This window comes from Megalobrama amblycephala, linkage group LG1, assembly GCF_018812025.1.
Source record: "Megalobrama amblycephala isolate DHTTF-2021 linkage group LG1, ASM1881202v1, whole genome shotgun sequence".
Lineage (NCBI taxonomy): Eukaryota > Metazoa > Chordata > Actinopteri > Cypriniformes > Xenocyprididae > Megalobrama > Megalobrama amblycephala.
In genome coordinates, this window is record NC_063044.1 from 30229409 (window position 1) to 30256232 (window position 26824).

Genomic DNA, 26824 nt, shown 5'->3' on the forward strand with positions numbered 1-26824 from the left:
AGACTACTATTCCATCCAGTGGAGGATATCACACATGCTTGATATTTTGAGCATCTCTTAGAATTGAGGCATGTGTTTTAATTTGCAGGAGTTTGTGTGAGTTTGTTGTGTAAAGTCTGATAGTATATGACCTTCATTCGTTTAGCACTGGGGTGTCCAAACTCGGTCCTGTGGGGACACTGTCCTGAAGAGTTTAGCTCCAACTTACCATAACACACCTGCCTGGAAGTTTTCTGTTTGCCTAAAAACCTTGATTAGCTGGTTCAGGTGTGTTTAACTGACCCTTCGCTGGGTTGATTGACAAGCAATCTAACCAATCAGAATGCCGAATCCACCATTTTGTCTGACAAAGCAGTCAGGAGTTAGAAGATTATCCTCGGTGGACTTAAACTTGAAAAATGATGTGTATTGATGTCTTTCAGCGTTTGAAACAACATTCCTTCTCATGTTCATTCATGTTTATTTGATGCTATAAATTAACTAGTAAAGAGATGATCGGTTTATGAGCCGCTTGAGCTGAGGCGCTACAGCAATCTGTCACGACACATTAAAGAGCCACAAAATGGTTTTTATTGTTCGAATTTCTTAAAAAAACTACACAATTTGAAAGCTGGGACTTTGTTTAATATTATAAGTAACCTGCTCTGTCTTGTCTGTCGAAATGTTGTCAGTGTCCCCTTTGATCCGCGATGTATTTTTCACTCTGTGTAGCTTGACAGCGCCATGGCTTGTCGGACAAAGCAACAGTAACTAAGGGGGGCGGGTCTTTGCAAAGGGTCAATTGGGGTTGGAGCTGAACTCTCCAGCATCGACACCACAAACACCGCCAGGTAGACAGGCCAGCGGGTTCAGTTAGGCCGGATGAAACATTACAACAAGCAGCATAGCGAGGCACACTACCTCTGCGCACCAGCGGGAATCACAAAAATGAATTGTCCAAGTGAAGTTGATGTACATTTATAGGTATGTAAGATGTAAAAACATAGATTTTAAATGAAACAAAACAGCTAAATGTGCACAGCGTACTCAAAATACGTCTATGTAGAGTGCTTGTTGAAAAATTCGAAAACCGCACTGGTAACACTTTACAATAACAGTACATGAATAACCAAGAACTAATACCTGAGTTAATAGTTACTTCAACATGAACTCAAGATTAGTTAAGATATGAACTAATGAAGAGTGATCCTTAACTACGACAGGAGTCATAGGGATTCATGCATGAAAACAGAAGCCTTAACTATGCGTTAATACATGTTTGATAATTAATGCATTAATTAACATTTAGGGTAAACTAAATCAAACAGTCTGTATAAGAAGGAATACATATTTGGACTTTGAAATAAATGTAAACAATTTATTATTGTCAGAATTTAAACTACTGACATCAGCAGCTTCATTATAAACATTACAGAAAGGCACATGATTAGTTTGCCATTATTTTCACTTATCCTCCTTATCAAACATATAAAATACTAAATACACTATTTATCTTAAAAGGTCTTAATCTGTTTTGTGATATTCTTTCCTATCAAACTAAACTACTGTGACTTACATCAGTTCCTGAGGAATCGGTTCCCAAAAAAATAACCAAACAGGAAACATGAACTAAGGTCAGGGAGCGTTTGCTGGGATCAGATTCAGAAGTTCTCTCTCCATCCAGACGCAGGCCGTGATCATACTGTACCTCCATTCTCTGACTTTTTGAAAAATCACACATCACTTAACTGGGCTGAATACTTATATAGTTGTGTTAGTACATGTGTATTTGATAGTAAGTTAATGATAATCATGAGCTGAATTTGGTAAGTAGTTAACAGTGAATTAATTATGATTGTGCCCCCTCAAGTAAAGTCATGATATAAGTATACATTAACAAACCATTAGTTGATGTTAGTATATGCTTAGTTAATTACGATGTGCCCCCTCAAGTAAAGTCATGACATGATGCACATATCACACATCATTAACTAATATATGAATAAACACTAGAGTGCCATCCTTATTCCTTTACACCCCGGTACAAAAAAACTAAAAAGTATTTGTATTTTATTTTTATTTATATAATTAAACATATATGGACTTGAAAGCAAGCCATAAACATACCTGTAAAGACACACATAAGGCACATTTACATGTAAAATCCCGCGCGTCCACAAGCTAATGCTAATCAAAGCATATACATTTAAACGACAAAAATACAAATACAGTTAATAACTGCACATAACCTCCTGAAAATCCCAATAAACATACATGTAAATATGTCTTTAATTATTAATTCGGCTTACCAAAGCAGTCAACATTTATTAGTTTAAATGCCAGCAACACAACAAACGCGCCAAGAGAACACCTAGCGTGCGCCACTAATGAGTGTCCCACCAGAAACAAACCCTACATACTTTAGTTCCGGGAATAAACTATGACTATTTAGCTATGACTAAATATAAATGAACTATAAAAATCAGAAAACAGTTTAGATCAAATTAAATTTATTAGTGGTAGTTAGTCTATTTTCCACATTTGATTAGACAGATCTATGTAATTAATGGCTAAATAATCATGTGCCATTGCAATTATTTGTCACAAAGCTGCAGATGGCAGATTATGATATTACAGTGTAAATTATGACAGTATTAAATCACGTTTAATTCAAATTCAGAGTACTTCTTGTTTACTCTTATGGAGGCTGATTTATTTAGTTTACCCCTAAATGTTAATTAATGCATTAATTATCAAACATGTATTAACGCATAGTTAAGGCTTCTGTTTTCATGCATGAATCCTTATGACTCCTGTCGTAGTTAAGGATCACTCTTCATTAGTTCATATCTTAACTAATCATGAGTTCATGTTGAAGTAACTATTAATTTAGGTATTAGTTCATGGTTATTCACGTACTGTTATTGTAAAGTGTTACCACCGCACTTTAAAAGCTCCTGCTGGAAAGAGTAATGCCTGCACTGTGCTTGTACATGTATGCTACTTAAGAACCAGGAAATAACCTAGATTAATAGAAACCGTCTGCTCATTTTGTGTAATTGCTTTAAAATGACCTCTCTTATTCTCTTATCAGAATGCCTTAGTCACTTCTGGCCTTCGGTGAAGAGAGATAGGAAGATACTGTAATTATGAAAGCCATCCTGGCAGCATGCCCTGCTGATGCTCAGGTATGTGTTTATCAATACTTTTTTTAATTATACATGGCTCATCATTCACATAATGAAAAGTTGAAACCTAGCGTATGTCATTTAGTGATGCTAATTGCCTCACAGTGCTTTCAGTGGGGTCAGTGCTGAACAGTAAAACACAGGAAACGAGTTGCTGCTGGGAGTCTCATTTAAATACTGTTTCATTTAAATACTGCAGCTCTAATCTAAAAAAACACACAATTTGATATTTTGTATTGAATGCAATGACATTACGACATTTTAAAGGCTCGAATACACTAAGGTTTTTTTTCTCCATTTTAACACCTATTTGCCACTTGTTTGCCACCTGATGTTGGAGTTTGGGTTCCTTGTCGCTGTCGCCTTTGGCTTGCTTAGTTGGGGACACTTGACATTTGATATTCAACAGTGCTTTGATCTGCCTGCATTGACACTATTCTTTAAAATAATGTACCAGTTATCAATGTAAAGCTGCTTTGACACAATCTACATTGTTAAAAGCGCTATATAAATAAAGGTGACTTGACTTGACACTATACAACTTGTGCCCATATTTTTTGCTCAAATTTACAGTCAATGCAGTCAAATTTACAGTAGTCAATGCTAGTTGCTGAAAGTCTGCAGATTTTGTCGATTTTACAGAAAATCGTGAAGTGTATAATGGGCACAGACTGCTGTTTTTTTAGCTTCAGACTACTATTCCATCCAGTGGAGGATATCACACAACAAGAAAGCAATAGCACACCCATCAACACATGTTCAGGTTTACGGAAGTCGTCAGCAGCGACAGGTCACATGACTGCACAAAATCAACAATGTCACCAAAGAAGTGTGTTTTTGATTGTGAGGGAAAGATAACCTTGCTTCCCAAAGAACCCAGCGTTAAGTGGAGCTGAGAGTTTTGTGCTCAAGCAATACATTGATGCGCTCTGGACATTTGTTATTAAAATAACCATAGAAACTGATCGTTACAATCACTTTTTTATTGGTTAAAATGAATGGAGAATATTTTGTGTTTTTCTGTTTTAATTCAGCGTGGTGCAGTGAAGTAAAAATAGACTGTACATAATCACATCTGTGTGAACGCTCTAACCGTTAATATGGGCGACTGCATACACACTGCAAACAGAGTAGACTATGTGTGAAACAGGTGTTGTGTGCCATTGTGCACAATGTTTGTATACTTTAACCACCTCCGAAGATAGTGGGGGTCGCGACTCACTGGCATCATTATTTTGGGGGTCGTGGACTGAAAAGTTTGGGAACCCCTGATCTAGGTGACAAAACAAATACCAATTTAACCTATGTTTATTACACACATGCCAACTCAATAAAGTTGCACCACCACTTCATACACTTCATGCACCACACTTCATCAAACACACACAAAGGGGCAAAAACAGAAATATTTTCCTTGTTCTTCTATTCTTGTTGACTCTCATTTCTTTCTTCCTTCATCCAATAGTTATTTTAACAGCAGGATTTCTCAATAAAAATGACATGACAGTGATGATGAAATAGTTTTTTTTTTGCCAGTAAGCAGGGGTCTCATTTATAAAGCGTGCGTACGCACAAAACGGGGATGGAAACGTGCGTACGCCAGTTCCCACGCAAAGGTTGTGATCTATAAAACCAAACTTGACGGGAGAATGTGCGCACCTTTAAGCAAACTTTGAGCTGTGCGTACGCACATTCTGGAGACAAAAGTGATATGAATTGAGATAGTAGATGTGCTACTTTCGATCACTTTTCCAGTGACACGCTGTTTTAATGACAGCGAGGAGCACTGGGAGCACTATAATTCCTCTTTAAACTAAACTGCAGATGTTATGACAAAATATTTTTTCGAGAATGACGATCAGTGACGCACACTTAACTTAGATATTATGGAAGACACTGCTGGATTCGGTGGTCGAACGGTCCGTTGTCCAGTTTGAATAGGTCCAATAATATCTTACTGTACAACCATAGCTGCAGGAGGTGTTGATGTCGTGTGAAGGATCTTCAAACAATTACTATTTGAAGGATATCATTTGAGGAAAACGGTAAGATTTGCATGTTTTCTTTTTAAAATACTTTGTCAGTGACGCGCCGTTTCAGACAATTGTATTTACACTGCAATAAATAGGTAGGCCGATCTGTTTCCACTAAAAATAGCCTATAAACTTCCTAAAAGATATGTTCACCTTATCAGCAAAACTGCATACATTTGATTTGAATTGTTTAAAACTATTCAAATACTATTTGGCCAGTGGAAATGAATGAATCATCTCTATTCTAAAACCTTTATCTGAAGTATATTATACAATTTTGTTTTTATGGCTATTTTGATATATTTATTCTAAAACATAAAGAGGATATTGGATGATCTTTATCAATATAATGTGTGGCACAAATGGCATTTATAGTCCATATCTAATATTTTCCAATGTCTTGTACCTTTGACTGTGTTAACCGTGAATGTCACGTGGATGGGAACATGTATGGAAATGATATGCAGATGAGGTTATGCATAGTAAAACTAGGCATCGTAAGCTCCATATATGGTGATTTCGGGGAGGAGACAGGGTGGAGATGCACGTACGCACAATCTTCCGCTGACTGGGATTTATAAAGGGATTTGTGCGCAGGTTCTGGCGTACGCATGGTTTTTTAAATCTGATTTTTTTTTTGTGCGTACGCAGAATCTAGCTTTTGCGCGTACGTACACTTTTAGTAGGGATCCTACGCACAGTTTTATAAATGAGACCCCTGGCCATTATAGCAGTTTTAGACATGTTGCACAAAATATACTGTACAAGGCTGTTTCAATACATAAATCAATAATGTTCATTAGCAGTATGAAGGACTAAATTAGTAAAATGAGGACTAAAATAAAAAAAACATCTTGAAAGAAAAAAATACAGCGTAATCATGAAACTAGCATGCGATGACAAATGAACAGTGTCTCACTTTACTATGCTTTCAACTGTGTGGCAACAGTTTGGTGTGGTTCTTCCTCTGTTCCAGCACATCAACATCCATACAGGAAAAGAGATTGAGACTTTTTCTAACAGAAATTACAGTAATAGACAGACATGTTAATTAGAAGATCATCTCCCCATTTGCCCATGTACTGTAACATGCAAAGGACATAAGCTCGATTACTAAAATAAACACTGTGAATGTGAATTCTGATTAAAATGGGGTGGGGGGGGGTGGGGGGGTTAAGTCCGTTCAGCATTGGTATTGACACTCAATGAGCTCCACTACATCATTCTGTGTGTGATCAGGTGGGAATGCCGTTTCAACATAGACTATAGCAGAACATGCCACTTCATCCTGGAGAAAGAGGAAAAGATTGTGTTCACACCAGAATTTACATTTGCATCGACAGCATTGCATGAAACCAGTTGTAATTACAGTTTTATTTTTTTATATGGAAACAAGCTTCCATAAATATTCTCAGCCAGGAAGTTTTGAAACATTCTAACATCAGAAATGAACTTAAAATGTCTTATATCTTCAAATAAACTTTTACTTTATTAACCACTATCAGTCCAAAAATAAATATACAGTAAATAGAAAATCAACTTAAATAAAGCTACAATGATAAATAATACAATGTAGACCTACAAACATGTTCAGATTAATTGTATATCAAGTGTTTGTTAACGTTGTTATAAATATTAACATAAACAATTGATATTATACAATATAATTGAACACGTTTGTAAGTCTATCTTGTATCATTTATCATTGTAACATTATATATATATATATATATATATATATATATATATATACACTGCCTAAATATGTATATACACAGCATAACCTCTGAAACTTAAATTCAGCAATTCTTGACAATTAAAAGTGTTATATAGCTCACTGAATCATTCCCAGACTGAACTGTCAGGAGACACAAAAGAGGACAGTGCTACAAGAGGATTATAAAATCATTGTTTTAAGTGTGAAAATACAGCAAAAGTAACACAGAAATTCAAAAACAATGGACTTGTGACAAGGCCCCTGAAATAATCAGGCCTTTATTTTAAGCTTTCATTTAGTGATGAGGGATTTTTTTGCTAGACAAAGAGCAGGAGAAATACCAAGCGAGTGTCTCAGAACTGCAAAAGCTATGAAAAGAGAGACTGTTTATCTCTCAGAGTAAGAAGCAGCCTGCAGAAGTGACATACATGATTTTGCCCACACTGAAACTACATTCACACACCACATGTGAATGAGTCTCGCTCAACCTGCTCTAAAGTCTCATAAAAAATCATCCCAATCCCTTCTTGTGTTGAGTACTTCTTCTTCACAATGTTTTTGTTTGTTTCTTTTAATATTTTATGCAATCCAGAACTCTCTAACCTGCCACGCTTCCGTATCTCTCTGTTAAAATCCTTTCTTCCCGCTCTCCCAGAAAGCTGCCGTAATTTCATGATGGAAAACAAGAAATTACTGTAATAAGCCGTATATAACTGAAAAGTGTATTTTGTCTACTGTCAGGAGCAATTTGAATTATTTTGATAATGTTCAGTTGGTTGAAGAGTTACGATAACATGAATACAGCTTGGTTTGATGTGTTGCCAACGACACAGACGGTTTAATAATTAATATTAAATTGTTAAATTTAATATAGCCCAATTTGATTTGCTCTTGAACAAGTAATAGATTAATAAAACCAAAGATTGCCCGTTTTATGTACCCAAAATGAGTTATATCTCATGTTTAACCACTATAAGAGCCAGCGGCAAATCCCAGAAGCACTGGCCGAGATGAAGCTGTTCTTGGCGGGTACACGAGCACTGAACGGCCGCTGATAACCTGGAGCTCGCATCTCTGAACACATCTAAACAAATTGTAAAATAGGTGCTGTAATTAAATATCAGTCACATATTTCAGATCTAAACAACTACATTCTCACCTAAAAAAAATCTTAAAACTACAGTTCATGGTACAACAAGTGTAGTATGTAGTACTGCTTCAAGCTGAGCGATACAAATGGTGAGAAATGTGTGTGTGTAACATACAGATTTTCTTTTCTTACTGGCTTAATGTTTTGTGCCCAAGATTTAATTTGATTGTTTTAAAATATATGAATACATTTCTATCTGTTTTTTTTCCTGGTTTTTGGCAGCTGTAGTACCTTTCAATGGTTATTAGAAGAACATTAGAACATTAAAATCTAAATTAAAAAAAAAATAAAAAATGTATAGCATAAGTTAAAATCTACGGAAGCCCTAAACGGCCATGGATTATTATTTTTTTTCTATCTTGTTTTCTCGTGATAACGACTTAATTTTCTCGTGATCTCGAGATAACAAAAGTTGTTTTCTCGTGATCATGACTTAATCTCTTCTCTAAATTACACAAATGTGCCAACAGATGGCAGTAACTAGTGATGCGCTGTAAATATCCACTTTACTTTATTAGTTCATATTGGCTCAGTACGAGTTTCAGACAGAGATAGTTTTCGTGATCGCTTTATTTTGTGCAGTATTGTGTGCCTTAAATGATTAACTTAACTGATTATAATTATTTTGCTTGAAAGTGTATCTGTTATCGTTCTGACTAGTTGCCTCACCACAGTTTCATGACCGCAATAGTTCAGTGTGATACTAAACTTATTGCTTATTAAAACTAATTTTGATGTCACTGTATAGTATTCTGTTTGAACCTTATTGTGTATCTTTAAGACGCTATTTTAATCATTGCAGTTTCAGTGTTCGTTTACCTAAATATGTCACTTAATGTATATTGATAAGAAATATGATTTATAGCCTATGTCATTTAATTGAGAGATATGACCTATTGTATTTTCTACATTTCTTTGTAGGAAACAACACACATACACATAAACACGCTTCTCAAACAGCAAGATTGTTTTAGCCTATATCAACTGAATTAAAGTTTTTTTGTTTTGTTTTTTTGGAAATCTGGAGTATTGCACCTCTTTTTAATGGAAGATAGGAGAAAGACAGTTTAACGCACATGATATCACACAGCCTATCTTACATGACGAATAAAAATAACAAACACATTATGTAATATATATATATTTAAATGAGTATGGAAAATAAAGTTGGTTTAATCTAAAAGGTGAGATGCTCTGTTGAATATTATGTTACACAAACAATATGTTAAGCGTACATTTATTGAACAGTGATTGATTAGCCTATATGTATTTATTTATTGTAAACTTTATTATTAAGTGAAGTAAACATTTAGCTGAAATATCAGCAAGATATAAGAGCGCATGTTTTATCCGTCGATCAGATGCGCGTCAAAGTTGTGTTTGTTACTATAGCAACAGTAGAAGCCAGGTCAGGGCCGGCCCTAGCTTTGATGGGGCCCTAAGCAGAATTGCATTTGGGGGCCCCTCGGTTAAAATAACTTATGATAAACAGTATCTTTTTATATAAAAAATAAATGTAAATGTCTAGAATGGACAAAATAAATACTTAAATAATTACATAAAATGAACAGTTTAGATGGACCTGTAAGAACTGAAGATAACAATAATAAATATATTATTAACATTAAAGGGATAGTTCACCCAAAAATGAAAATTCTGTCATCATTTACTCACTCTCATATTGTTCCAAATCTGTATGAGTTTTTTTCTTCTGTTGAACACAAAATAAGATATTTTGAAAAAGCCACCAACTGTTTGGTTATACCAACATTCTTCAAAATATCTTATTTTATTTTGTGTTCAGCAGAAGAAAGAAATGTGAGAAATGTGTAAAATTAATGATGACAGAATTTTCATTTTTGGGTGAACTATCCCTTTAAGAACAAGGGCAGCATGTTTACTATTACTCAGAAGCATGCCTTCTCCATCATTTTTGTTTCTTGTTCTCTTGGTGTATCTTCTGAACTATGTTGCAATGGTGGATGCACTATATTTCTGCTCCGATCCTGCTTAGTGAATAAAAAGCAGTTGCAAATGATTTACAAAATACACATATCCCACTCATCTTTGCATAAATAAAATGCGCAACACTTTATATTTTACTACCAAATTATATGTATTAAATAATTTAACTTGTAGTCATATGTTTTCCTTGACATCTCACGATTTCGGGGCATGTGAGGTTCCAAACATAATGCATGATGGGATACGCTTAGCCTCGAATAGCGCTCAAGAAGCGGTATTCAAGGTAGTGTGGGTTTAGTGTGCACTAAGGGCACTGCACTTGGGCATTTTTAGATATGGGACAGTCTTGCGCACTTATTCGCGTGCGCGAGCTCTCAAGTGGCCAAGACCGCAAATGTGGGTATTTGGACAAGGCATTTGAAGGACGCGCGAGACGCGCCCGAGCGCGGAATGTGAAGTATACCCGGGGCTTTAGGCTTCTGTTTCTTTAAGACCGGCACGCATCTAAATACATCCAATTTTCTCTCAACTGATTACTTTCACTTTAGACATAACCAACTCTGTTTATTTAAACTTTGTGTGTATTTGACAGTGCAGATGCAAAAGATAAAGTCCACTAATCGGAGGCTGTTTGACAGGCTTTTAGTGTGCGCGCGTGCTTCTGGTTAAGAACAGCACGCAAATGAAATGTTTAACCAGCAATGCTTTAAAGCACATGCAAATAATAAAAACTTTTGTGATTGCGAATAAGTGCAGTGTCCTGTGTGTGAGTGTAACATGTGATGCAAATATACATCAAGTTTTACAGTATTGAGACAGATGCGCCAGAACTGCAACTGATAGATTGCGCAATGTCAAAATCAAGCTGTCATTTAATTTGCTCTTGGGGGCCCCCTGGTGGCGGTGGGGCCCTAAGTAGCCGCTTATAGGGAGGGCCGGCTCTGAGCCAGGTACAGTGTGTTTCAGAATCAATCACTGTAAAAAGAACTTTTATGTCGTGATCACGAGAAAACAAGATAGAAAAAAATAATAATCCATGGCCGTTTAGGGCTTCCGTAAAAATCACAAAATTAAAATAAATAATAAGCAGACTAGATTTTAATAGGTAATCTGAGCTGAATAATTGGCCTACAGTAGGCTATATAAGCCTACATTTGATTTACCCCATAATAATAGTCCCTTTACAGTTAATATCCAACAACAAATATTTTAGAAAAATTTATATTTTAGTCAGAATTATTGTTCTCCTATTCTATTGCGTTCCATCTGTTTGGTGCACATGCGAAATTGAAATATTTGCATGACTGTCTAACATTTACAGATGGAGAATATACCTGTGAAATGTAAGTTATGCACTGAGGAAAACACCATGTGTCAAACATAAAACAGCACAAAATATATGCTGTTTCCTATGGTGGATCGATTTGATCCATGATCGACCTCTAGGGCTGCTTAAGAAAAGCGTGCACGTGCGATTATCTTGACTAGGTGAACCTGGATCAAATTAGTGGGATTGCATGAACGTCAATGATCTTTAATGAAACTGCTTTAGCCCCAACTCATTTGTTAAGTTCATTCAAGTCAGTAGTTGGTGTTTAATCCCCACTTTTCTTAGGGGGCTGTTTACACAACAATATTTTCAACTAAAAATGGAAAACTTTTTATGCGTTCTGGCCATTCATTTACATGACAACAGTGTTTTGGTTGCTTGAAAATGCAAACTTTTGCATTTTTAATGAAAAGAATATCAAAGTGCAGTAAACTGTAATAAGGAGACAGGCATGTGCATTTGGCAAAAAACAAGTAACCAATAGTTTCTGAACCAGAATTTTGCTAGGGTCCATTAGGTGTCATTTACAATATACTGTAAGAATGTGTTTATGTACCTTTGCATATCTAGAAGATAAAGCCAGAAATGGCAGAATCAGTGCTAAGGGAAACACTACCACTAGAATGAAGAGATCTGTGGAGAAACATACAGGGTTGTTGACATGTTCATGGGAAAAATACATTATTGTAATCATCATTGTTGAATAATGAGAAACAAACCAAGCCTATGACTTACATTGAGGCGTGTCGTGTGGTTGTTGAGGTGGTTCAAGTTCTTGTGTTTGGTGTGAAGGTTGAAGTATTGATAAACTGATGGATGTATGGATGTGTGGTTTCTCTGTCCTGAGAGTAACTGTCAATGATAATATAACAATGCAAACAGCATGTCATCCTACGAGTTTACCTCATTCCTCTACATATTTAGATTCTTCATACAATCAGAAGTAATGATGATCAAAGTAACATCAACAGGACAAAACTACCTTCAACACGAAGTCTGTAGGAGACTGTTTGAGACGAGACAGAACAATAATAGTCTCCTTTGTCCTCTGCGGTCAGTGCTGATATGTGTAGAGAGAGATTTCCTGGAGATGTTTGATTCAACAGTTTGACTCTGTTCTTGTGCCTCTCAGACTTTTCATTTGGGTAAATTTCCTTAAAAGCTTTTTCTACAATATACATCCATCGTATCTGTTCAGGTTTAGCCAGTAGTTCAGAGCATGAGCAGGGCAGAACCACAGACTCTCCTGCATATCCAGTCACCGCAATCGTTGCCTTTGTGTTCTGAACCAAATCACAGCCTAAAAACATATTTATACAAGAAAAAAAACATGAATGAGCCACACTGTAGTAAGAACACAAGTAAAACTCAAAGAATGTCAATGAATGTACAATTTAAAGTCTGTCACTGGTTCTCCAAATTTCTTTTCTTTTTTTCATTCTCATCTAATAATTTAGTAAAAAATAACGGTAACACTTTACATTAAGGTTCCCTTTGTAAAGGGTTTATAAAGGTGTTTGTTAATGAGTAATACGTCATTTACAAATGCATTATAAATCACTAATAATGCAGTTATAACTGCATGAATAAAAAGGGCGACTTTAATGCAATACCTGCCAAATAGTGAGCCGTTTTTAACTCGCATGTAATAAATGCTTAATAAATGTATTTATTAACACTTATTTAACTCAAAACCAGATTCCTGGTTTATTTCATGATGCAGCAAAAATTGACTATCATAATTAGACTGAAGGGTGTTGTATTTAGGCTTTTCTTATTAATATCTCATGACTGCCACTTTTCTTACTATGTTTCTTACCAGAAGTTTCTGTCTTACCCATGATACTCTCCAGAAAGGTCATGATGCCTATCCACAGCAGTGTATAAAAGCTGATTTATTGGTTTTTAAAGATGAAATTCCAACTTTATTTTCAAAATAAAACAAAATATAATAACCATAACTTGATTAGATATTAATAATGAAAAATGTAATTCCAGTATTAGTTAACTGTGAACCCTAATGCAAGGTGGACACTTGTGAACCATTTATTAATGAGTTATAAACATTAATAACCTGTGAAAGTGAACCTTAATGTAAAGTGGAAACCTGCAAACCATTTATTAATGAATTATAAACATAAAACAATCTATGGGGTATTTTGAGCTGAAACTTCAGACACATTCAGGGGACACCTTAGACTTATATTTACTTATATATTGTGAAAAAGCATTCTAGGGCACCTTTAATAAAATATTTTATCAGAAAAAATACTTCTGTGTGTACATTAATAATTAATAAATAATTGATTCACATGTGTTCACTTTACATTAAGGTTCACTTTCACAGGTTATTAATGTTTATAACTCATTAATAAGGTTCACTTGTGTTCACCCTACATTAAGGTTCACAGTTAACTAATTCTGGAATTAAATTTTTCATTATTAATATCTCATCAATTTATGGTTGTTATATTTTGTTTTATTTTCAAAATAAAGTTGGAATTTCATCTTTAAAAAACAATAAATCAGTTTTTATACACTGCTGTGGATAGGCATCATAACCTTTTTGGAGAGTATCATGGGTAAGACAGAAACTTCTGGTAAGTAACATAGTAAGAAAAGTGGCAATCATGAGATATTAATAAGAAAAGCACAAATACAACACCCTTCAGTCTAATTATGATAGTCAATTTTTGCTGCATCATGAAATAAACCAGGAATCTGGTTTTGAGTTAAATAAGTGTTAATAAATACATTTATTAAGCATTTATAACATGTGAGTTAAAAACGGCTCACTATTTGGCAGGTATTGCATTAAAGTCACCCTTTTTATTCATGCAGTTATAACTGCATTATTAAGGATTTATAATGCATTTGTAAATGACTTATTACTCATTAACAAACACCTTTATAAACCCTTTACAAAGGGAACATTAATGTAAAGTGTTACCAATATAACAATAGAATGTCTATTCCTGAGCTGTCAATCATGTCTAACAAGAGCGATTCATATTTCTAGAAGAAGCATCACTTACCCTTCACTGTTAAATGAATGGATGTAGATTGTTCAGTCTTACACTGATACATCCCTTCATCGTCCTTTTTGAGGTCAGAAATGAGAAGAGACAGATTTTGTGGAGTATTTTCATTAAACAGCACACGTCTGCCGCTGTACTTCTCATCCTTAAATACTGAAATCCATCGTTGTCCACTACCCAAAAGCTCCCATGTGAATGTGTTGACTGTAGACTGAGGATGAGCGCAGGAGCAGGGCAGCACCACTGATCCACCTGTGTATCCTGTTATGTCTATTGTCTGACGCTCATTTGAAAGAATACAGCCTGAAAACGAGAGCTTGTCAAAAACTTACTTTTAGGCTTTACTGGAATATATAATAATCAGGAAAAAGCTGAGAAGAGCTTCAGGTTTGTGTTCATGAGCAGCACTTTATTCTCTTCTTTGAACGAACTGACATTTAATATCAACAACTTAATCTTGATTTTTGATCAGAAACTTGTAGTTTAATGCAATGTAATTAACGTGATTTTGAAAATGTTGTGAGGGCCTTTATTCAAACCTTAGCAACTTTAAATGAACATAGAAAGACAATGTTGCTCAAATCTCATCACATTCAGTTTTTTTTTTATTTATTTATTTATTTTTCTTTCATTTGTGTACACAAATAAAATTTTTAGTTTCTGCATGCATTATTTCACTATAAGAAAAGCAGCTGCCCTCCTGATTTCATCCTTTAGGAATTCAAAGTTTGAATATTTCTGCATGTGTGAACAGACAATCCTATCTAATACAAATTTCTTAAAATGCTTTATTTAAAAAAAAAAAAAATGGTTTTAGATATGTTTTAAACTGATGTTTTAAATAACTACAACTACATCACACTGATCTCACAGCAGTTCCTCATAAATTAAAAGATAAATCAATAAAAGTCTGAACTTACCAGAACTAAATTGAACCATAAAGAAGAAAAGATATAAATGGTCCCTCATGACTGGTTCTTACTCACTAATGGCATGACTCTGTTTTGTGTGGGCTCTGTCTTTTTTTCTTTTCTTTTTTTAGTACATGTTAGCTCTTACTTTTCTGAAACTTCAACTTCCTGTTTCATGATACATCTCTGTATCCCCCTCCCTCCATATTTAAGCAATATGTAAGCAAATAATCAAACAGAAGTATATTGGTGGTGTGGGGTCAAATATTCTTGAAATAAATCATCAAATGAGTCATAAATTAAAAAAAATCATCTAGATTTAAAGGGATCCTCTGGTGTTAAGACTTATGTATGGCTTAATATAAAGTAAATGATGTATCTTACTGAAATATGTAGTAGAAAACCCATGAAAGATTTACGATATTTAAAAAATCCATGACATATTTGGACAATGGGGGCACCATTTTGTTTGCGTTCTATGTCGATGACGTCAAATGGTTGCACTCTGTCAGCTACTAACATTACTCTATGGCTATTTTTACCACAACACAACACAGAATATAATATACGATGCCACATTGTGCAGCTTTTGGTTGTAATTTTCAGTCGATGAGCCACAAGAGAAGCGATGTAAGTCTTTAATGCTTTACTAGCGATAAGAGGAGAAAAGAATGGGAAGTTGTAAAGAATGTGGACGAATAAAACTTCCTAAAGATCCATGTTTTTGTTCTTTTCACTTTAGCCCTGGTGCCTTTAAAGCTTTTAGAAGACCACAGCTGAAAAAGCTTACAGTTGCTGATGGATATAAGTGAAATGCTTTAACCAAATGCAGCGCCTGTCGTGGAGTCTGATGAGGGCAGCCCATAACACATCCTGATTGAAACAGACTGCCTCAAAGCTTGTGTGCACTGATGCACAAGATATCTGTGATCGCATAAAAGAGTAGCATCTTCTCTGCATGTTTAAATGTGTGTATACATTCAGGTGACACATCATATTTTATTTATAAAAATACTGTATTTACACTTAAATCCACATAAATGTGTCTCCGCAAAATATCCGATCTTCAATTCCCGCGCTATATGCAGATATCATGGAGTTCACGTCACCGAAAGCAACAAATATGAGCTGCATTTTATTGATTATCAGCCAATTTCAAAATCGAGACAGCAGTCAGAGAGAGCGGCAACAGCACCGGTAAGATCATTCAGTCTCATTACTTTTGATGAAGATGATTGTGTTTTGAGCGCCTGCGACTTACTTTCAGTTTGATTTGCGACATTTTGCATGTTGTCTTGCTGAATAGAAAATCAGCTGCACATCTGCGAGTTATTTAATGTGGTTTCAACAAACAGATGCATTTAGGCCCCGTCCACACGGAGATGCGTTTTTGTGAATACGCACAAATTTTGTATCGGATAGGCATTTCATCCACACAGATCTGGCGTTTTAGAAAGGTGAAACCACTATTTTTTGAAACCGGGTCCCAGAGTGGATAAATCTGAAAACGCCATCTTTGCATTTTCGTGTGGACAGCCTATCCGTATATTTTCTGAAACGATGTGTCATCACTCCACGTGTCGACCCTTGTCAGACGCCGCTGTGTTCGTGCTGCAGAAGCTGCTGAGCCAAAATAAAGTGTTATTTCTAAGCTTTACTAAAGTTTGTATACAGCGCACAAGGATTATGCGCATGCTCCAAGTCTTATTCGTTTTAATTGTATCTCTGTGACAGAATTACAGCGCCACATACTGGTCTGGCATGTATACTACATCGTTTTGAGTCATTTCAGTGGTTTTGTGTGGACGCAGATATTCTGAGTCCCAGACCACCTCCTGAAGTGGTTTGAGTGATCGGATTTATATCCGTCTCGAGTGCCACATTCTTCACAACTTCCCATTCTTTTCTCCTCTTATCACTGGTAAAGCTGTAAAGACTTGCATCGTTTCTCTTGTGGCTCATCGACTGAAAATTACAACCAAAAGCTGCACAATGTGGCATCGTATATTATATTCTAAGTTGTGTTGCGGTAAAAATAGCCATAGAGTAATGTAAGTAGCTGACAGAGTAACGTCATCGACTAAAGGCCCTGGTATACTTGAAACTAAGTTCTTTTTCGTTCTTCGTTTAGGGGTAAAATGAAGTTCAAAATGCGTGAGCTGCGATATACTGTAAACGAACATCTGACGCCGCCCACACTGCTGAGAGCGATGGTTACATGAACATGTAAATATGTGCTGTGCACTTTCTTCTCAGTAACAAAATAAACACAACAAAAATGAGAAAACAGTAAGCATTTATTATAGAAAGCATAAGAAAAGCGTCTGATCATAACAGCAGGGGTATGTTAGCACGAGCTCTGCAAATTAGCACTCCAGTCACGTCACGTCTTCATACAGCACTTTATTCAATAGATTGCTTAAAATCAAGCAGCTTTACAGTATCAAATATGAAAAACAGTGGCTCATGTTTTCACCCACGGAGCTCTTACCTCGACGAACTCAAACACACGAAATGAGTCAAAGACGCGTCCCACGCGAGTGAAGGCGAAGCCTCAGCGCACACCTCCTGTTACGTTATCACCACTGACCAATGGTAGTACGAAGGTGTTTTGCAGCTGGAGCAAACTTTTCCTGAAAGTTCACTTTGGCAAGCCGCTTCGAACTTCCAAAAAGAACATAAAACAAACTTCGTTTTGGCCTGATTTTGTTCGAAATGACATCACATCAGTTCGTTCTTCTATTTCGTTTGAAATATATCGGGGCCTTTAGAATGCACTGTGCAGCCAAACAAAAATGGCGCCGCCCATTGTCCAAATATGTCATGGATTTTTTAAAATAATGTAAATCTTTCATGGGTTTTCCACTACATATTTCGGTAAGAGACACCATTTACATTATATTGAGCCATACAAGTCTTAACACCAGGGGTTCCCTTTAAAAGTTTAGACTGCTTTGTTTATATGGCTTATTTATTTGTAGTTATAGGTCATGGTTGGCCTCATGTCTAAAACTAAAACAAGCCACAGTTATTTCTCCAGGTTCTCATGAAAACTTGCCCCTGTTTTTTTCATTTATTATTCTCTGTTTTATGAGCTCATCTTTGCCATGTTTGTTGTGTAAAAAGCCTGAGTGAAGCAGATCATTAGCTCATGCGAATCTCACATCTTTATATTTTCTCACATTTGTGAGGTCATTTTGCACATGAAACCACAGATGCCTACACACAAACAAATATACACAGTTGCTTCCTTAAAGGGAACTTGGTGTTAAAACTTGTATGGCTTAATATAACATAAATTATGTCTTACTGAAATATGTTGTAGAAAACCCATGAAAGATTTACGTTATTTAAAAAATCCATGACATATTTGGACAATGGGACCATTTTGTTTAGCTGCACAGTGCGTTCTACATCGATGACATCAAATGGTTCCACTGCTCTACCGACACGGTCATATTGCTATTTTTACTTCAGCACAACTCAGAATATAGTAACCACACAACATTGTGCAGCTTTTGGTTGTAATTTCCAGTCGAAGGGCAACGAGAGAAGCGATGCAAGTCTTTAATGCTTTACTAGCGATAAGAAGAAGAAGAAGAAGAAGGTTTATTTATATAGGGCCTTTCCATAGCTCAAGGTCGCTTCACATAGTGCTATACAATACATTTGCACATCCACGAACACAATACAAACACATAAGGCCAGATTTAGCCACATTATCCACAATACATATTGAAAAGATATGTTTTTAGCTGAGTCTTGAAGGTAGGCAAAGATGATATGTTATGAAGTTTAAGAGGTAGCGAATTCCATAATTTAGGAGCATTAACACTAAATGATCTACCACCTACAGTGGACAGCCGAAAGCAAGCAATGGACAAAAGACCAAGCTCAGATGATCTGAGGGACCGGAGAGTAGGAGTGGAGTAGGTCAGACAGATATGGAGGCGCAAGACCATTTAATGCCTTAAACATTACAAGGAAGAAAAATAAGAGGAGAAAATAATGAGAAGTTGTGAAGAATGTGGACGGATAAAACATCCTAACTGTGTCTTTGTTCTCTCCACTTTAGCCCTGATGCCTTTGATACTTTTGGTGCAACAGTAATCTAATAATGTATACGGGTCTTAATATCTGCGGGGTTCCTTTTAACACTCTGAGGTCTGAGGTATCGCCGGCAATACCACCGCGGTTTTTTTCTTACCAGTGTTAAAGAGATTCAAAATACTCTGTCAATGTTGCACATACAATTAAGAGTTATACACCATTTTAATCTGTGGAATATCTTCTTTTATTTGTGTACACTCAGAGTAAAAACAAAATGTTGTGCTTTTTGCAAAATAAAGAAAACTAACATGATGCGTGATCTCTCGTCTCCCTCTGAACGAAGTCCAATCTGATAGTTCTCAGAAAATGAACTGTAACTTAGTGAATACTAATCACAAAAAAATTTGACTCATGCCAAAAAAAATGATGAAATGTCAGGTTTTAAATCGTGTAAGTCTAATCGAAAACAAACATTCTGTGTTTATGTAATCTGTATGAAAAGAGAGCCATGTCAGAAGTCTGTGATTCAGCTCATTATCCGCTAATGCAGCCACGCCCACGGAGCCAGCGCTATTCAGACGCAAATTCTGAGGCAATGCATGCATTCATCGTCTTAATCGTGTATTTATTGTCTTGAAAAGTGTTTTGAATAGCCATAGTTAGCGATCTCTGGCCTCTGTTAGTTCGGTTAGTTCCTGGATTGCCTATTCTTCTTTAGCAGGCATTTGTGGACTAAAGGTGCACAGAGCGCCCTCCGGCTGCAAGTATGAATTGAAAACACAGTATCCAGCGCTCATAGTAATGACAATAAATCCTGAATAAATATTAGGCCTACTCCTCTGTATAGAAAATTGACAAACATATGAGAATCCATCAATATTTCTCCAAATGTGCATGCTTTTAAGCTAAAAACCTATATGAAATGCCATAGAGGTAACATAATTGTTCAGACACTTTGCATCACACAAATACATAAAGAATATAATAGAATACCATTATTTTAAATTGTAATAATATTTCACAGTATTGCTGTTTTTTTCTGTATGTTTGATATACACCACATGGGGCCTTCTTTAGCACGTGATGGCGTACGCTGTACTCCTCTTGCTTAAAGAGTAGGAAGGTGCTTTTACCGAGTACACTGCTCGTTGGATTGTGTTGGACGGGCTGTTTCATGTTTCTGTGAAGTCTCCCATTCAGACTGGCCCCAGGCTGGTTTGTGCTCCCCTGTACCAGGTTTTTTTCTAGCGCACAGCCTCCTCAGCGCTTTTATCAGAAGCTGAGTAGATCCTAGGATGAGTGGTTGTACTCCCCTCATACGAGGGTTTATAGCGCTCAGCTGAGTTCCGCTCTCCAGGATGCCCATCTCTGCGTGTGGGTTTGAGTTGCTTACTGCCTTTTCGCAGTCGCTCTTTCCTGCTCTCCTCTTTGGAGTTTGCGCTTGGAGATTCTGTGTATCAGATAAGGTTGGCCAGGCTAGGATTGGCTTTCGCTAGATTAGTAAGGCCTCCTTGGTGGCATTGGTGGTGATTTTGTCCCCCCCAGTGACTGGCCAGGATTCCTTTTGGACTCTTGGTCACATTCCCTTAGAGGGACCACTTTCTATGGTTTGTTGGTCCCAGATGCTCGAGCAGCCTTGGCAGGCCTTTTACGGAAGGCCTCTTTTAGGCTCAGCTTGGGCTGTTGGCCGTAGGGAATGCTGTCACTGACAGCCTTGGAGAAATTGCTCCCGGTTTTTCCCTGGAACTGCCGGTCGTTTGTCCAGACATTTTGGGCATGCATTCTCCTCTAGCATGGTGGCGTGGGTATATCGTTCCCCATAGCGCAATCAGCTCAGAGTTGAAGTTCCCTTTCGAAAGGGAACGTCTCAGGTTACGCATGTAACCTTGGTTCCCTGAGAACAGGGAACGAGACTCTGCGCTTTCCAGCCATGCTTTGGGATGCCTGCTGAACAGTCCCTCAAAGATGAAAAGATGTTGACTGCTTCCTCAGGCGCTCCCTTTATACGTCACGGTTCGCGCTGTTTGATGTCATAGGCTGTCACCGGCCAATAGGATTGGAGTGTTGTGATTTTTGGCATTTCGAACACGAGTCACGAGTGACATTCCCCCATAGCGCAATCAGCGCAGAGTCTCGTTCCCTGTTATATGCGTAACCTGAGACGTTTTCCTTAGTAGGCAGTTATAATCATCAAAATTAAAAGAAAAACATTTGAAATATATCATTCTGTGTGTAATGAATGAAGATAATATACAAGTTTCACTTTTTGAATGGAATTAGTGAAATAAATCAACTTTTTTATGATATTCTAATTATATGACCAGCACCTGTATTTCTTTTCAATCATCTCTGAAAGGCAGCAACAGAGAACTGGCACAATGCCCTCTAGTAGGTTATGTAAATCATCCGGTGGGTTGCCAGTGACAGCATGAAAATGTTGCATAGTGGACAGCTTCATCTCCATACATCCTGCTTTACCTCCTCAACATGCCTGTCATTAGTGTCTTTAGTGCGAGGTTCAAAGTTGCTGGAGCTTATCCTCTGTGTGCTGAACCTTGTTGTGAAGTTCTTGTTGCCATGCAAAAATGGCAGAATATATCTGCAATAAAACCCTCAAGGAATCCTGCCATATGATGAGCACCAAGGTTATCAGCTGATACATATAAGACGGTCCCTTTTACAGTTGCTCCCAACTGATCAATGAATAAACCAATCTGTTGAATGAACAAGTGCTTATATGACTGTTTCATAGTCATACTCCTTTACTAGACCAGCATTACAGAGAAGATCAAGTTGGATATATCATAACACTGACCTGTTTTTCACAGGTATGTTTGCTAACACCCAGTAAACTGCACAAATTTTGTGTTTACCTGTGGATGTTCCTAACAGATTGGCTTTAATTGTAATCTTACAATGTTATCCAAAATCCACCAAACAAGCAAATAAAGGTCTCTGGCAATAAAAGTGACAATCATATCCTGGAAGGTAGATCAGATAGATAATGGCTATTAAAGGGGCTCTATGTTGGAATGACACCCAGTGGTCGAAATAGGTACTGCAGTCCAAATTCAAAATATTGCTTGCCCCAAAACAAAGACATTTTGACATGTAACACACATTTCAAAGTAGAATATCTGGCTGTAGCATTGATTTCTGAGGAACAAGTAGGTGAACTTAGCATGTTTCCTAAATATCTGCAAACATATTGGGGTATTTTTATGCTTTTTTCTGCAAACATATTGGGGTATTTTTATGTATGAAGATGGACTGTAATTTTACAAAGTACGAAACATCACTAATTTGTCTCAGCTTTAGTAGCAATGTTCTTAAAACACATGATTAACCCATGATTAATACTTTACGAAATACTGTGTTTTACAAGTCAAAATATCACACAATAATACCTTGAGAAAATTATTATGAATACTGACAATGTTTGCCTGGGAAAAATAACCCTCATGGTCTAGTAGCTGCCATGTTCTTCTTTGCACAGAAAAACGATTAGGCCTAAAACTTCCATCAAATATGTATATATCTCACAGGTAAAGTAAGAAATAAGTTGACATTTCAATAATCATACTATCACAAAATCATGAAGAAAATAACGTTAATTAATGGCGAGGTTGGCAAAGTTTGACAATCACTAATTGGTCTCAGAAGTGGCTGCCATGAAATACATAATTACACAGATTATCAAACGTGTTTGATATTTACGATTGTGGAGGCTCTCACGTGACCGGGAGCAGTAAAATAACCATAATGACACCACATAATTGAGGATTTGTTTTTGGACAAAAAGTCAGTTGTGACAAGCCTCAAAATTGGACCACACCATCAGATCACTGGGGGATGCAAATCGGGCTCATAATTGTGCTTAAAATCTTCAAGTTTGTGTCCTGCCTTAGCTGCATCTTGTAGCCCACCTCCATTTGAACCTAATCAACACTAGCGGGCATCATCCAGTAGGCTGGATCGTCACAGTTACCCAAGATAAAGATAAAATTGAAAGAAGTATAAAATTAATAATAACAATAACATAATCCCAGATTGATTCCTTTGCTATCTGGGTTGTTAATTTTTCTTTTGGCAGTTTTAAGAAAACTGTCTGGTGCCCTAAGTTTTGAAAAAGAAGTGATTTATTCAAGTTAAGGGAAGCTGTAATACATTAGTAAACTCTAAATTTGCATAATTAAACAATCGCTACTAAATCTCCTACATAACGTTAATATTGCACAGAAAAAAAAAACATTATATAACACTTAATTTTAACATTTACTCTCCCTTTTAAGTGCTATGGGCAAAGCATTCTGGGAAGTAGAAGTCCTAGCCCAGTTTCAGTTAAACTTAATTAACAGAAATTGGTTCATTAAATTCAAAACAATGAAACAGTTCAGTTTACTTAAAATATATCAGTTCTGTGAACTCGAAAGAAAGAGAAAGTGCTAAATACTCAAAAGTTAATTTGAACTAATTTGTTAAAGTTAAATTTGAAATAATTTGTTTAATTTAAGTTTGTCCTACTCAAAACAATTAATTATATTGAATGTTAAGGTTTACAGTGTACATCAAAAATGTGAAAATAGGCTTTGACACTGCTCAGTATGTAGAACTTATTGTTTGGGTGGTCATTAGTGAAGATGCTCAGCAAAGCAGACTTGTCAATCAAACAAAACCTACAAAAATAATTTGAGTTAATAATTCTAAAATCCCACTAAGTGTGTGCATTCCTAAATTATCTCCAGTTACTTGAGGTATAGTACCATGTACTGGATACGATTGGCAATTTAATTCCAGAGGTCTCAAGAATTTTGGGGTCCAAGATAGCATTAAAGCCAAACCGCAAATGAAGCCATACCATGAAGCCAAAGCAGCATCATATGAAATGCCAAACACATAATGTGCTTTGAAATGTTCATCAAAGGCTGACAGAGAGGACTTGCAGGGAATGAGCTGCCCATCCACAACAATGTAATACTCATGGATGCAACTCTTTGAAGTCCTGACTGTAGAGACATACAGCTGTGTTGTCTGTTCTGATCTGAGCACATCATCAAAACTGCAACAGCACTGAAAAACAAGTAAAACCAAAAGTTAAAGATGTTTCAGTACGATCTTACAAAAGAAGGTAGTATGCACATGCAATAACACCATAAGAATACATTAGGGGTGGCGATATTACTAAAATCTTATATCACAATATGAGCAATATGAGTAATTTTATTTCACTGTAACAATATCACAATATAGTTATTTTTGTTTTAAAAAGTTCTTTATGATAGCACAGAAATTTCAAAAATCTTGTCACAAGTGTCAATATCACAAAACTAGTATTATAGCCAGAATAAAAACAAAAAATAAAAATGAAAACCAAGGTCAGTGAAGACAAGTACAGTCAACAATTAAATAAAAGTAAAACTAATAACTAATTACAAGCAATCAGACAAAAAAAACTACAGTAGATAAAATAAGAAATGCTACATTGTATAAAGTAATCAAATGTATTAAATTCTTCACTGTGTAAATTTTATTTCTTCTTATTCTTCAAAAGAGATTTAGTCCAAAGCAGTGAGATTTTTTTTTCTCTTTTGTTGTTTGATAGCATGAATGACAGACACTGCTGTCACTTTAAGAGCTGCCCGGATCCTGTTTGCTTTCACTTAAGACTTACTGTGTTTATTTGATTCTTGCAGAGATTAGCATTTTGACACATCAGAAATAACTCTTCAACATTCCCGGGCTCTATGACCACCACCTTACAAGATGTTTTTCAGACAGTGTGCGCATATAGCAAAATGAGTTCTCTTTCACTGATTGCCTTTCAATAGCTTAAGAACTACAATGCTTAAAGGGTTAGTTCACCCAAAAAATAAATTTCTGTCATTAATTACTCACCCACATATCATTCCACACCTGTAAGACCTTCGTTCAACCTCAGAGCACAAATTAAGATATTTTTTGATGAAATCCGAGGGTATCTGATCCACACATTGGAAGCAATGGCACCTCTTGACGTCCAGAAAGGTAGTTAAAAATTGTCAACGTGACTACAGCAGTTCAACTTTAATATTATGAGGAGACAAGAATACTTTTTGTGCGGAAAAACAAAACAAATAAAGAATTTATTCAACAATTTGAACCGTTGTCATATGTAGTGAACTCAGTGCAGGCTTCCTTGTTTATGTCTGAATGCCGTCTTATTATTGGCCGATCTGCGGTCAGCTTCACAGATTGAAACACACCTACTCAGCAGACGCAACATTTGAACAGAATGCTGTACTACTATTATAATGTAAAAATAGTAATCAGCTTGAACATGACCTTTTGCATACCAACGCATTAACAAAGAACTGTTACTTTTACCTTTGTGTCTCCTCTCCTGTGTTGTGGCAAACATACAAACATAACACTTCTCTGAAATGTTTTTCTGTAGTACTTCAGTTGGTATTTCACATGGGCCAATCTCAAAACAGAACACTGCCCAAATAGTATCGCCAAGAAAATTATCAGCTACTAAAATTTCATATATATACATATATAGTAAATCACATGCCTCAATAAAATATGAATGCAGTGTTGTACATATTGCTTTAAAAATGTCATTATATATGAATATAAACTGTTATGTACAATATCACATTATGTACTATATGCATTATGTACTATATCACATTATCACCATCAAAACATTATATTAACTTATAACTCATATTTACCTACCTACGGAAATGAAAGATAATGAAAGAATTTTAAGTTTTTACAATGTTATTAATACACGATTTCTGATTATTTCATTATTCATTTATTGACCATGATAATAGCGATTGATATATTTAAATATGTATAATATAAATAATAAAATTAAGTACTGTTTTTTGCTAAGTAGTGGTGTATGTTGTACAACAAAATGTGAAATGTATAGATGTGGCAATGTTTATTTTTTTTCTTACACAGAATAGACATCCTGGAGTGTGTTCAAGCAGAAGACATTCTGACAGATGAAGAGATAAAGGTAACAATTTAACAAGAAAAAATGTATCCAATCCAAAATTTTATTACCTAAATGGCATTTCATAATTATACATGCATTTCAGCCTGGTTAAATATACTTTGAAATATATATGTAATATTTCAGGATTTGGAAAGAAGGCTGCAGAGTGCACAGGTTCTCTCCAACAGAATGTATCTGTGGAAAATTCAAGGATTTGATCCATCTCTCAGAAAATATTACTGTCGACATCTCAGTCTATTTAAGGATATGAAGGTAAGTGGACTGTTTTTTCCTCTTAATTTTACACAAAATGGATGGATGGATGAAATGTCAGGAATTTTTTTTTATGTTTATTTCTTTACTTTATTTCCTACTCCAGACAGAAGACCTAATCCAGCGACTGGAAAAAAATCCTGTCTGTGCCTGGAACTGTAGCTGAGAAACTGTAACTCTGATTTTGCCAGAGGTGAGC

At 36.0% G+C, this 26824-nt stretch overlaps 1 protein-coding gene across 1 annotated transcript; it reads right to left on the reverse strand.

The window, feature by feature from the left end:
* Positions 1-6367: 6367 nt before the first annotated feature.
* LOC125249705 lies at positions 6368-15396 on the reverse strand. The gene is made up of 6 exons (XM_048162049.1): positions 15321-15396; positions 14398-14703; positions 12345-12662; positions 12098-12214; positions 11919-11995; positions 6368-6488 (listed from the first exon to the last, which is right to left on the reverse strand). Exons 1-6 carry the CDS (start codon positions 15367-15369, stop codon positions 6384-6386), a joined length of 972 nt encoding a protein of 323 aa, XP_048018006.1. The 5' UTR covers positions 15370-15396; the 3' UTR covers positions 6368-6383.
* Between the last annotated feature and the right edge of the window lie 11428 nt (positions 15397-26824).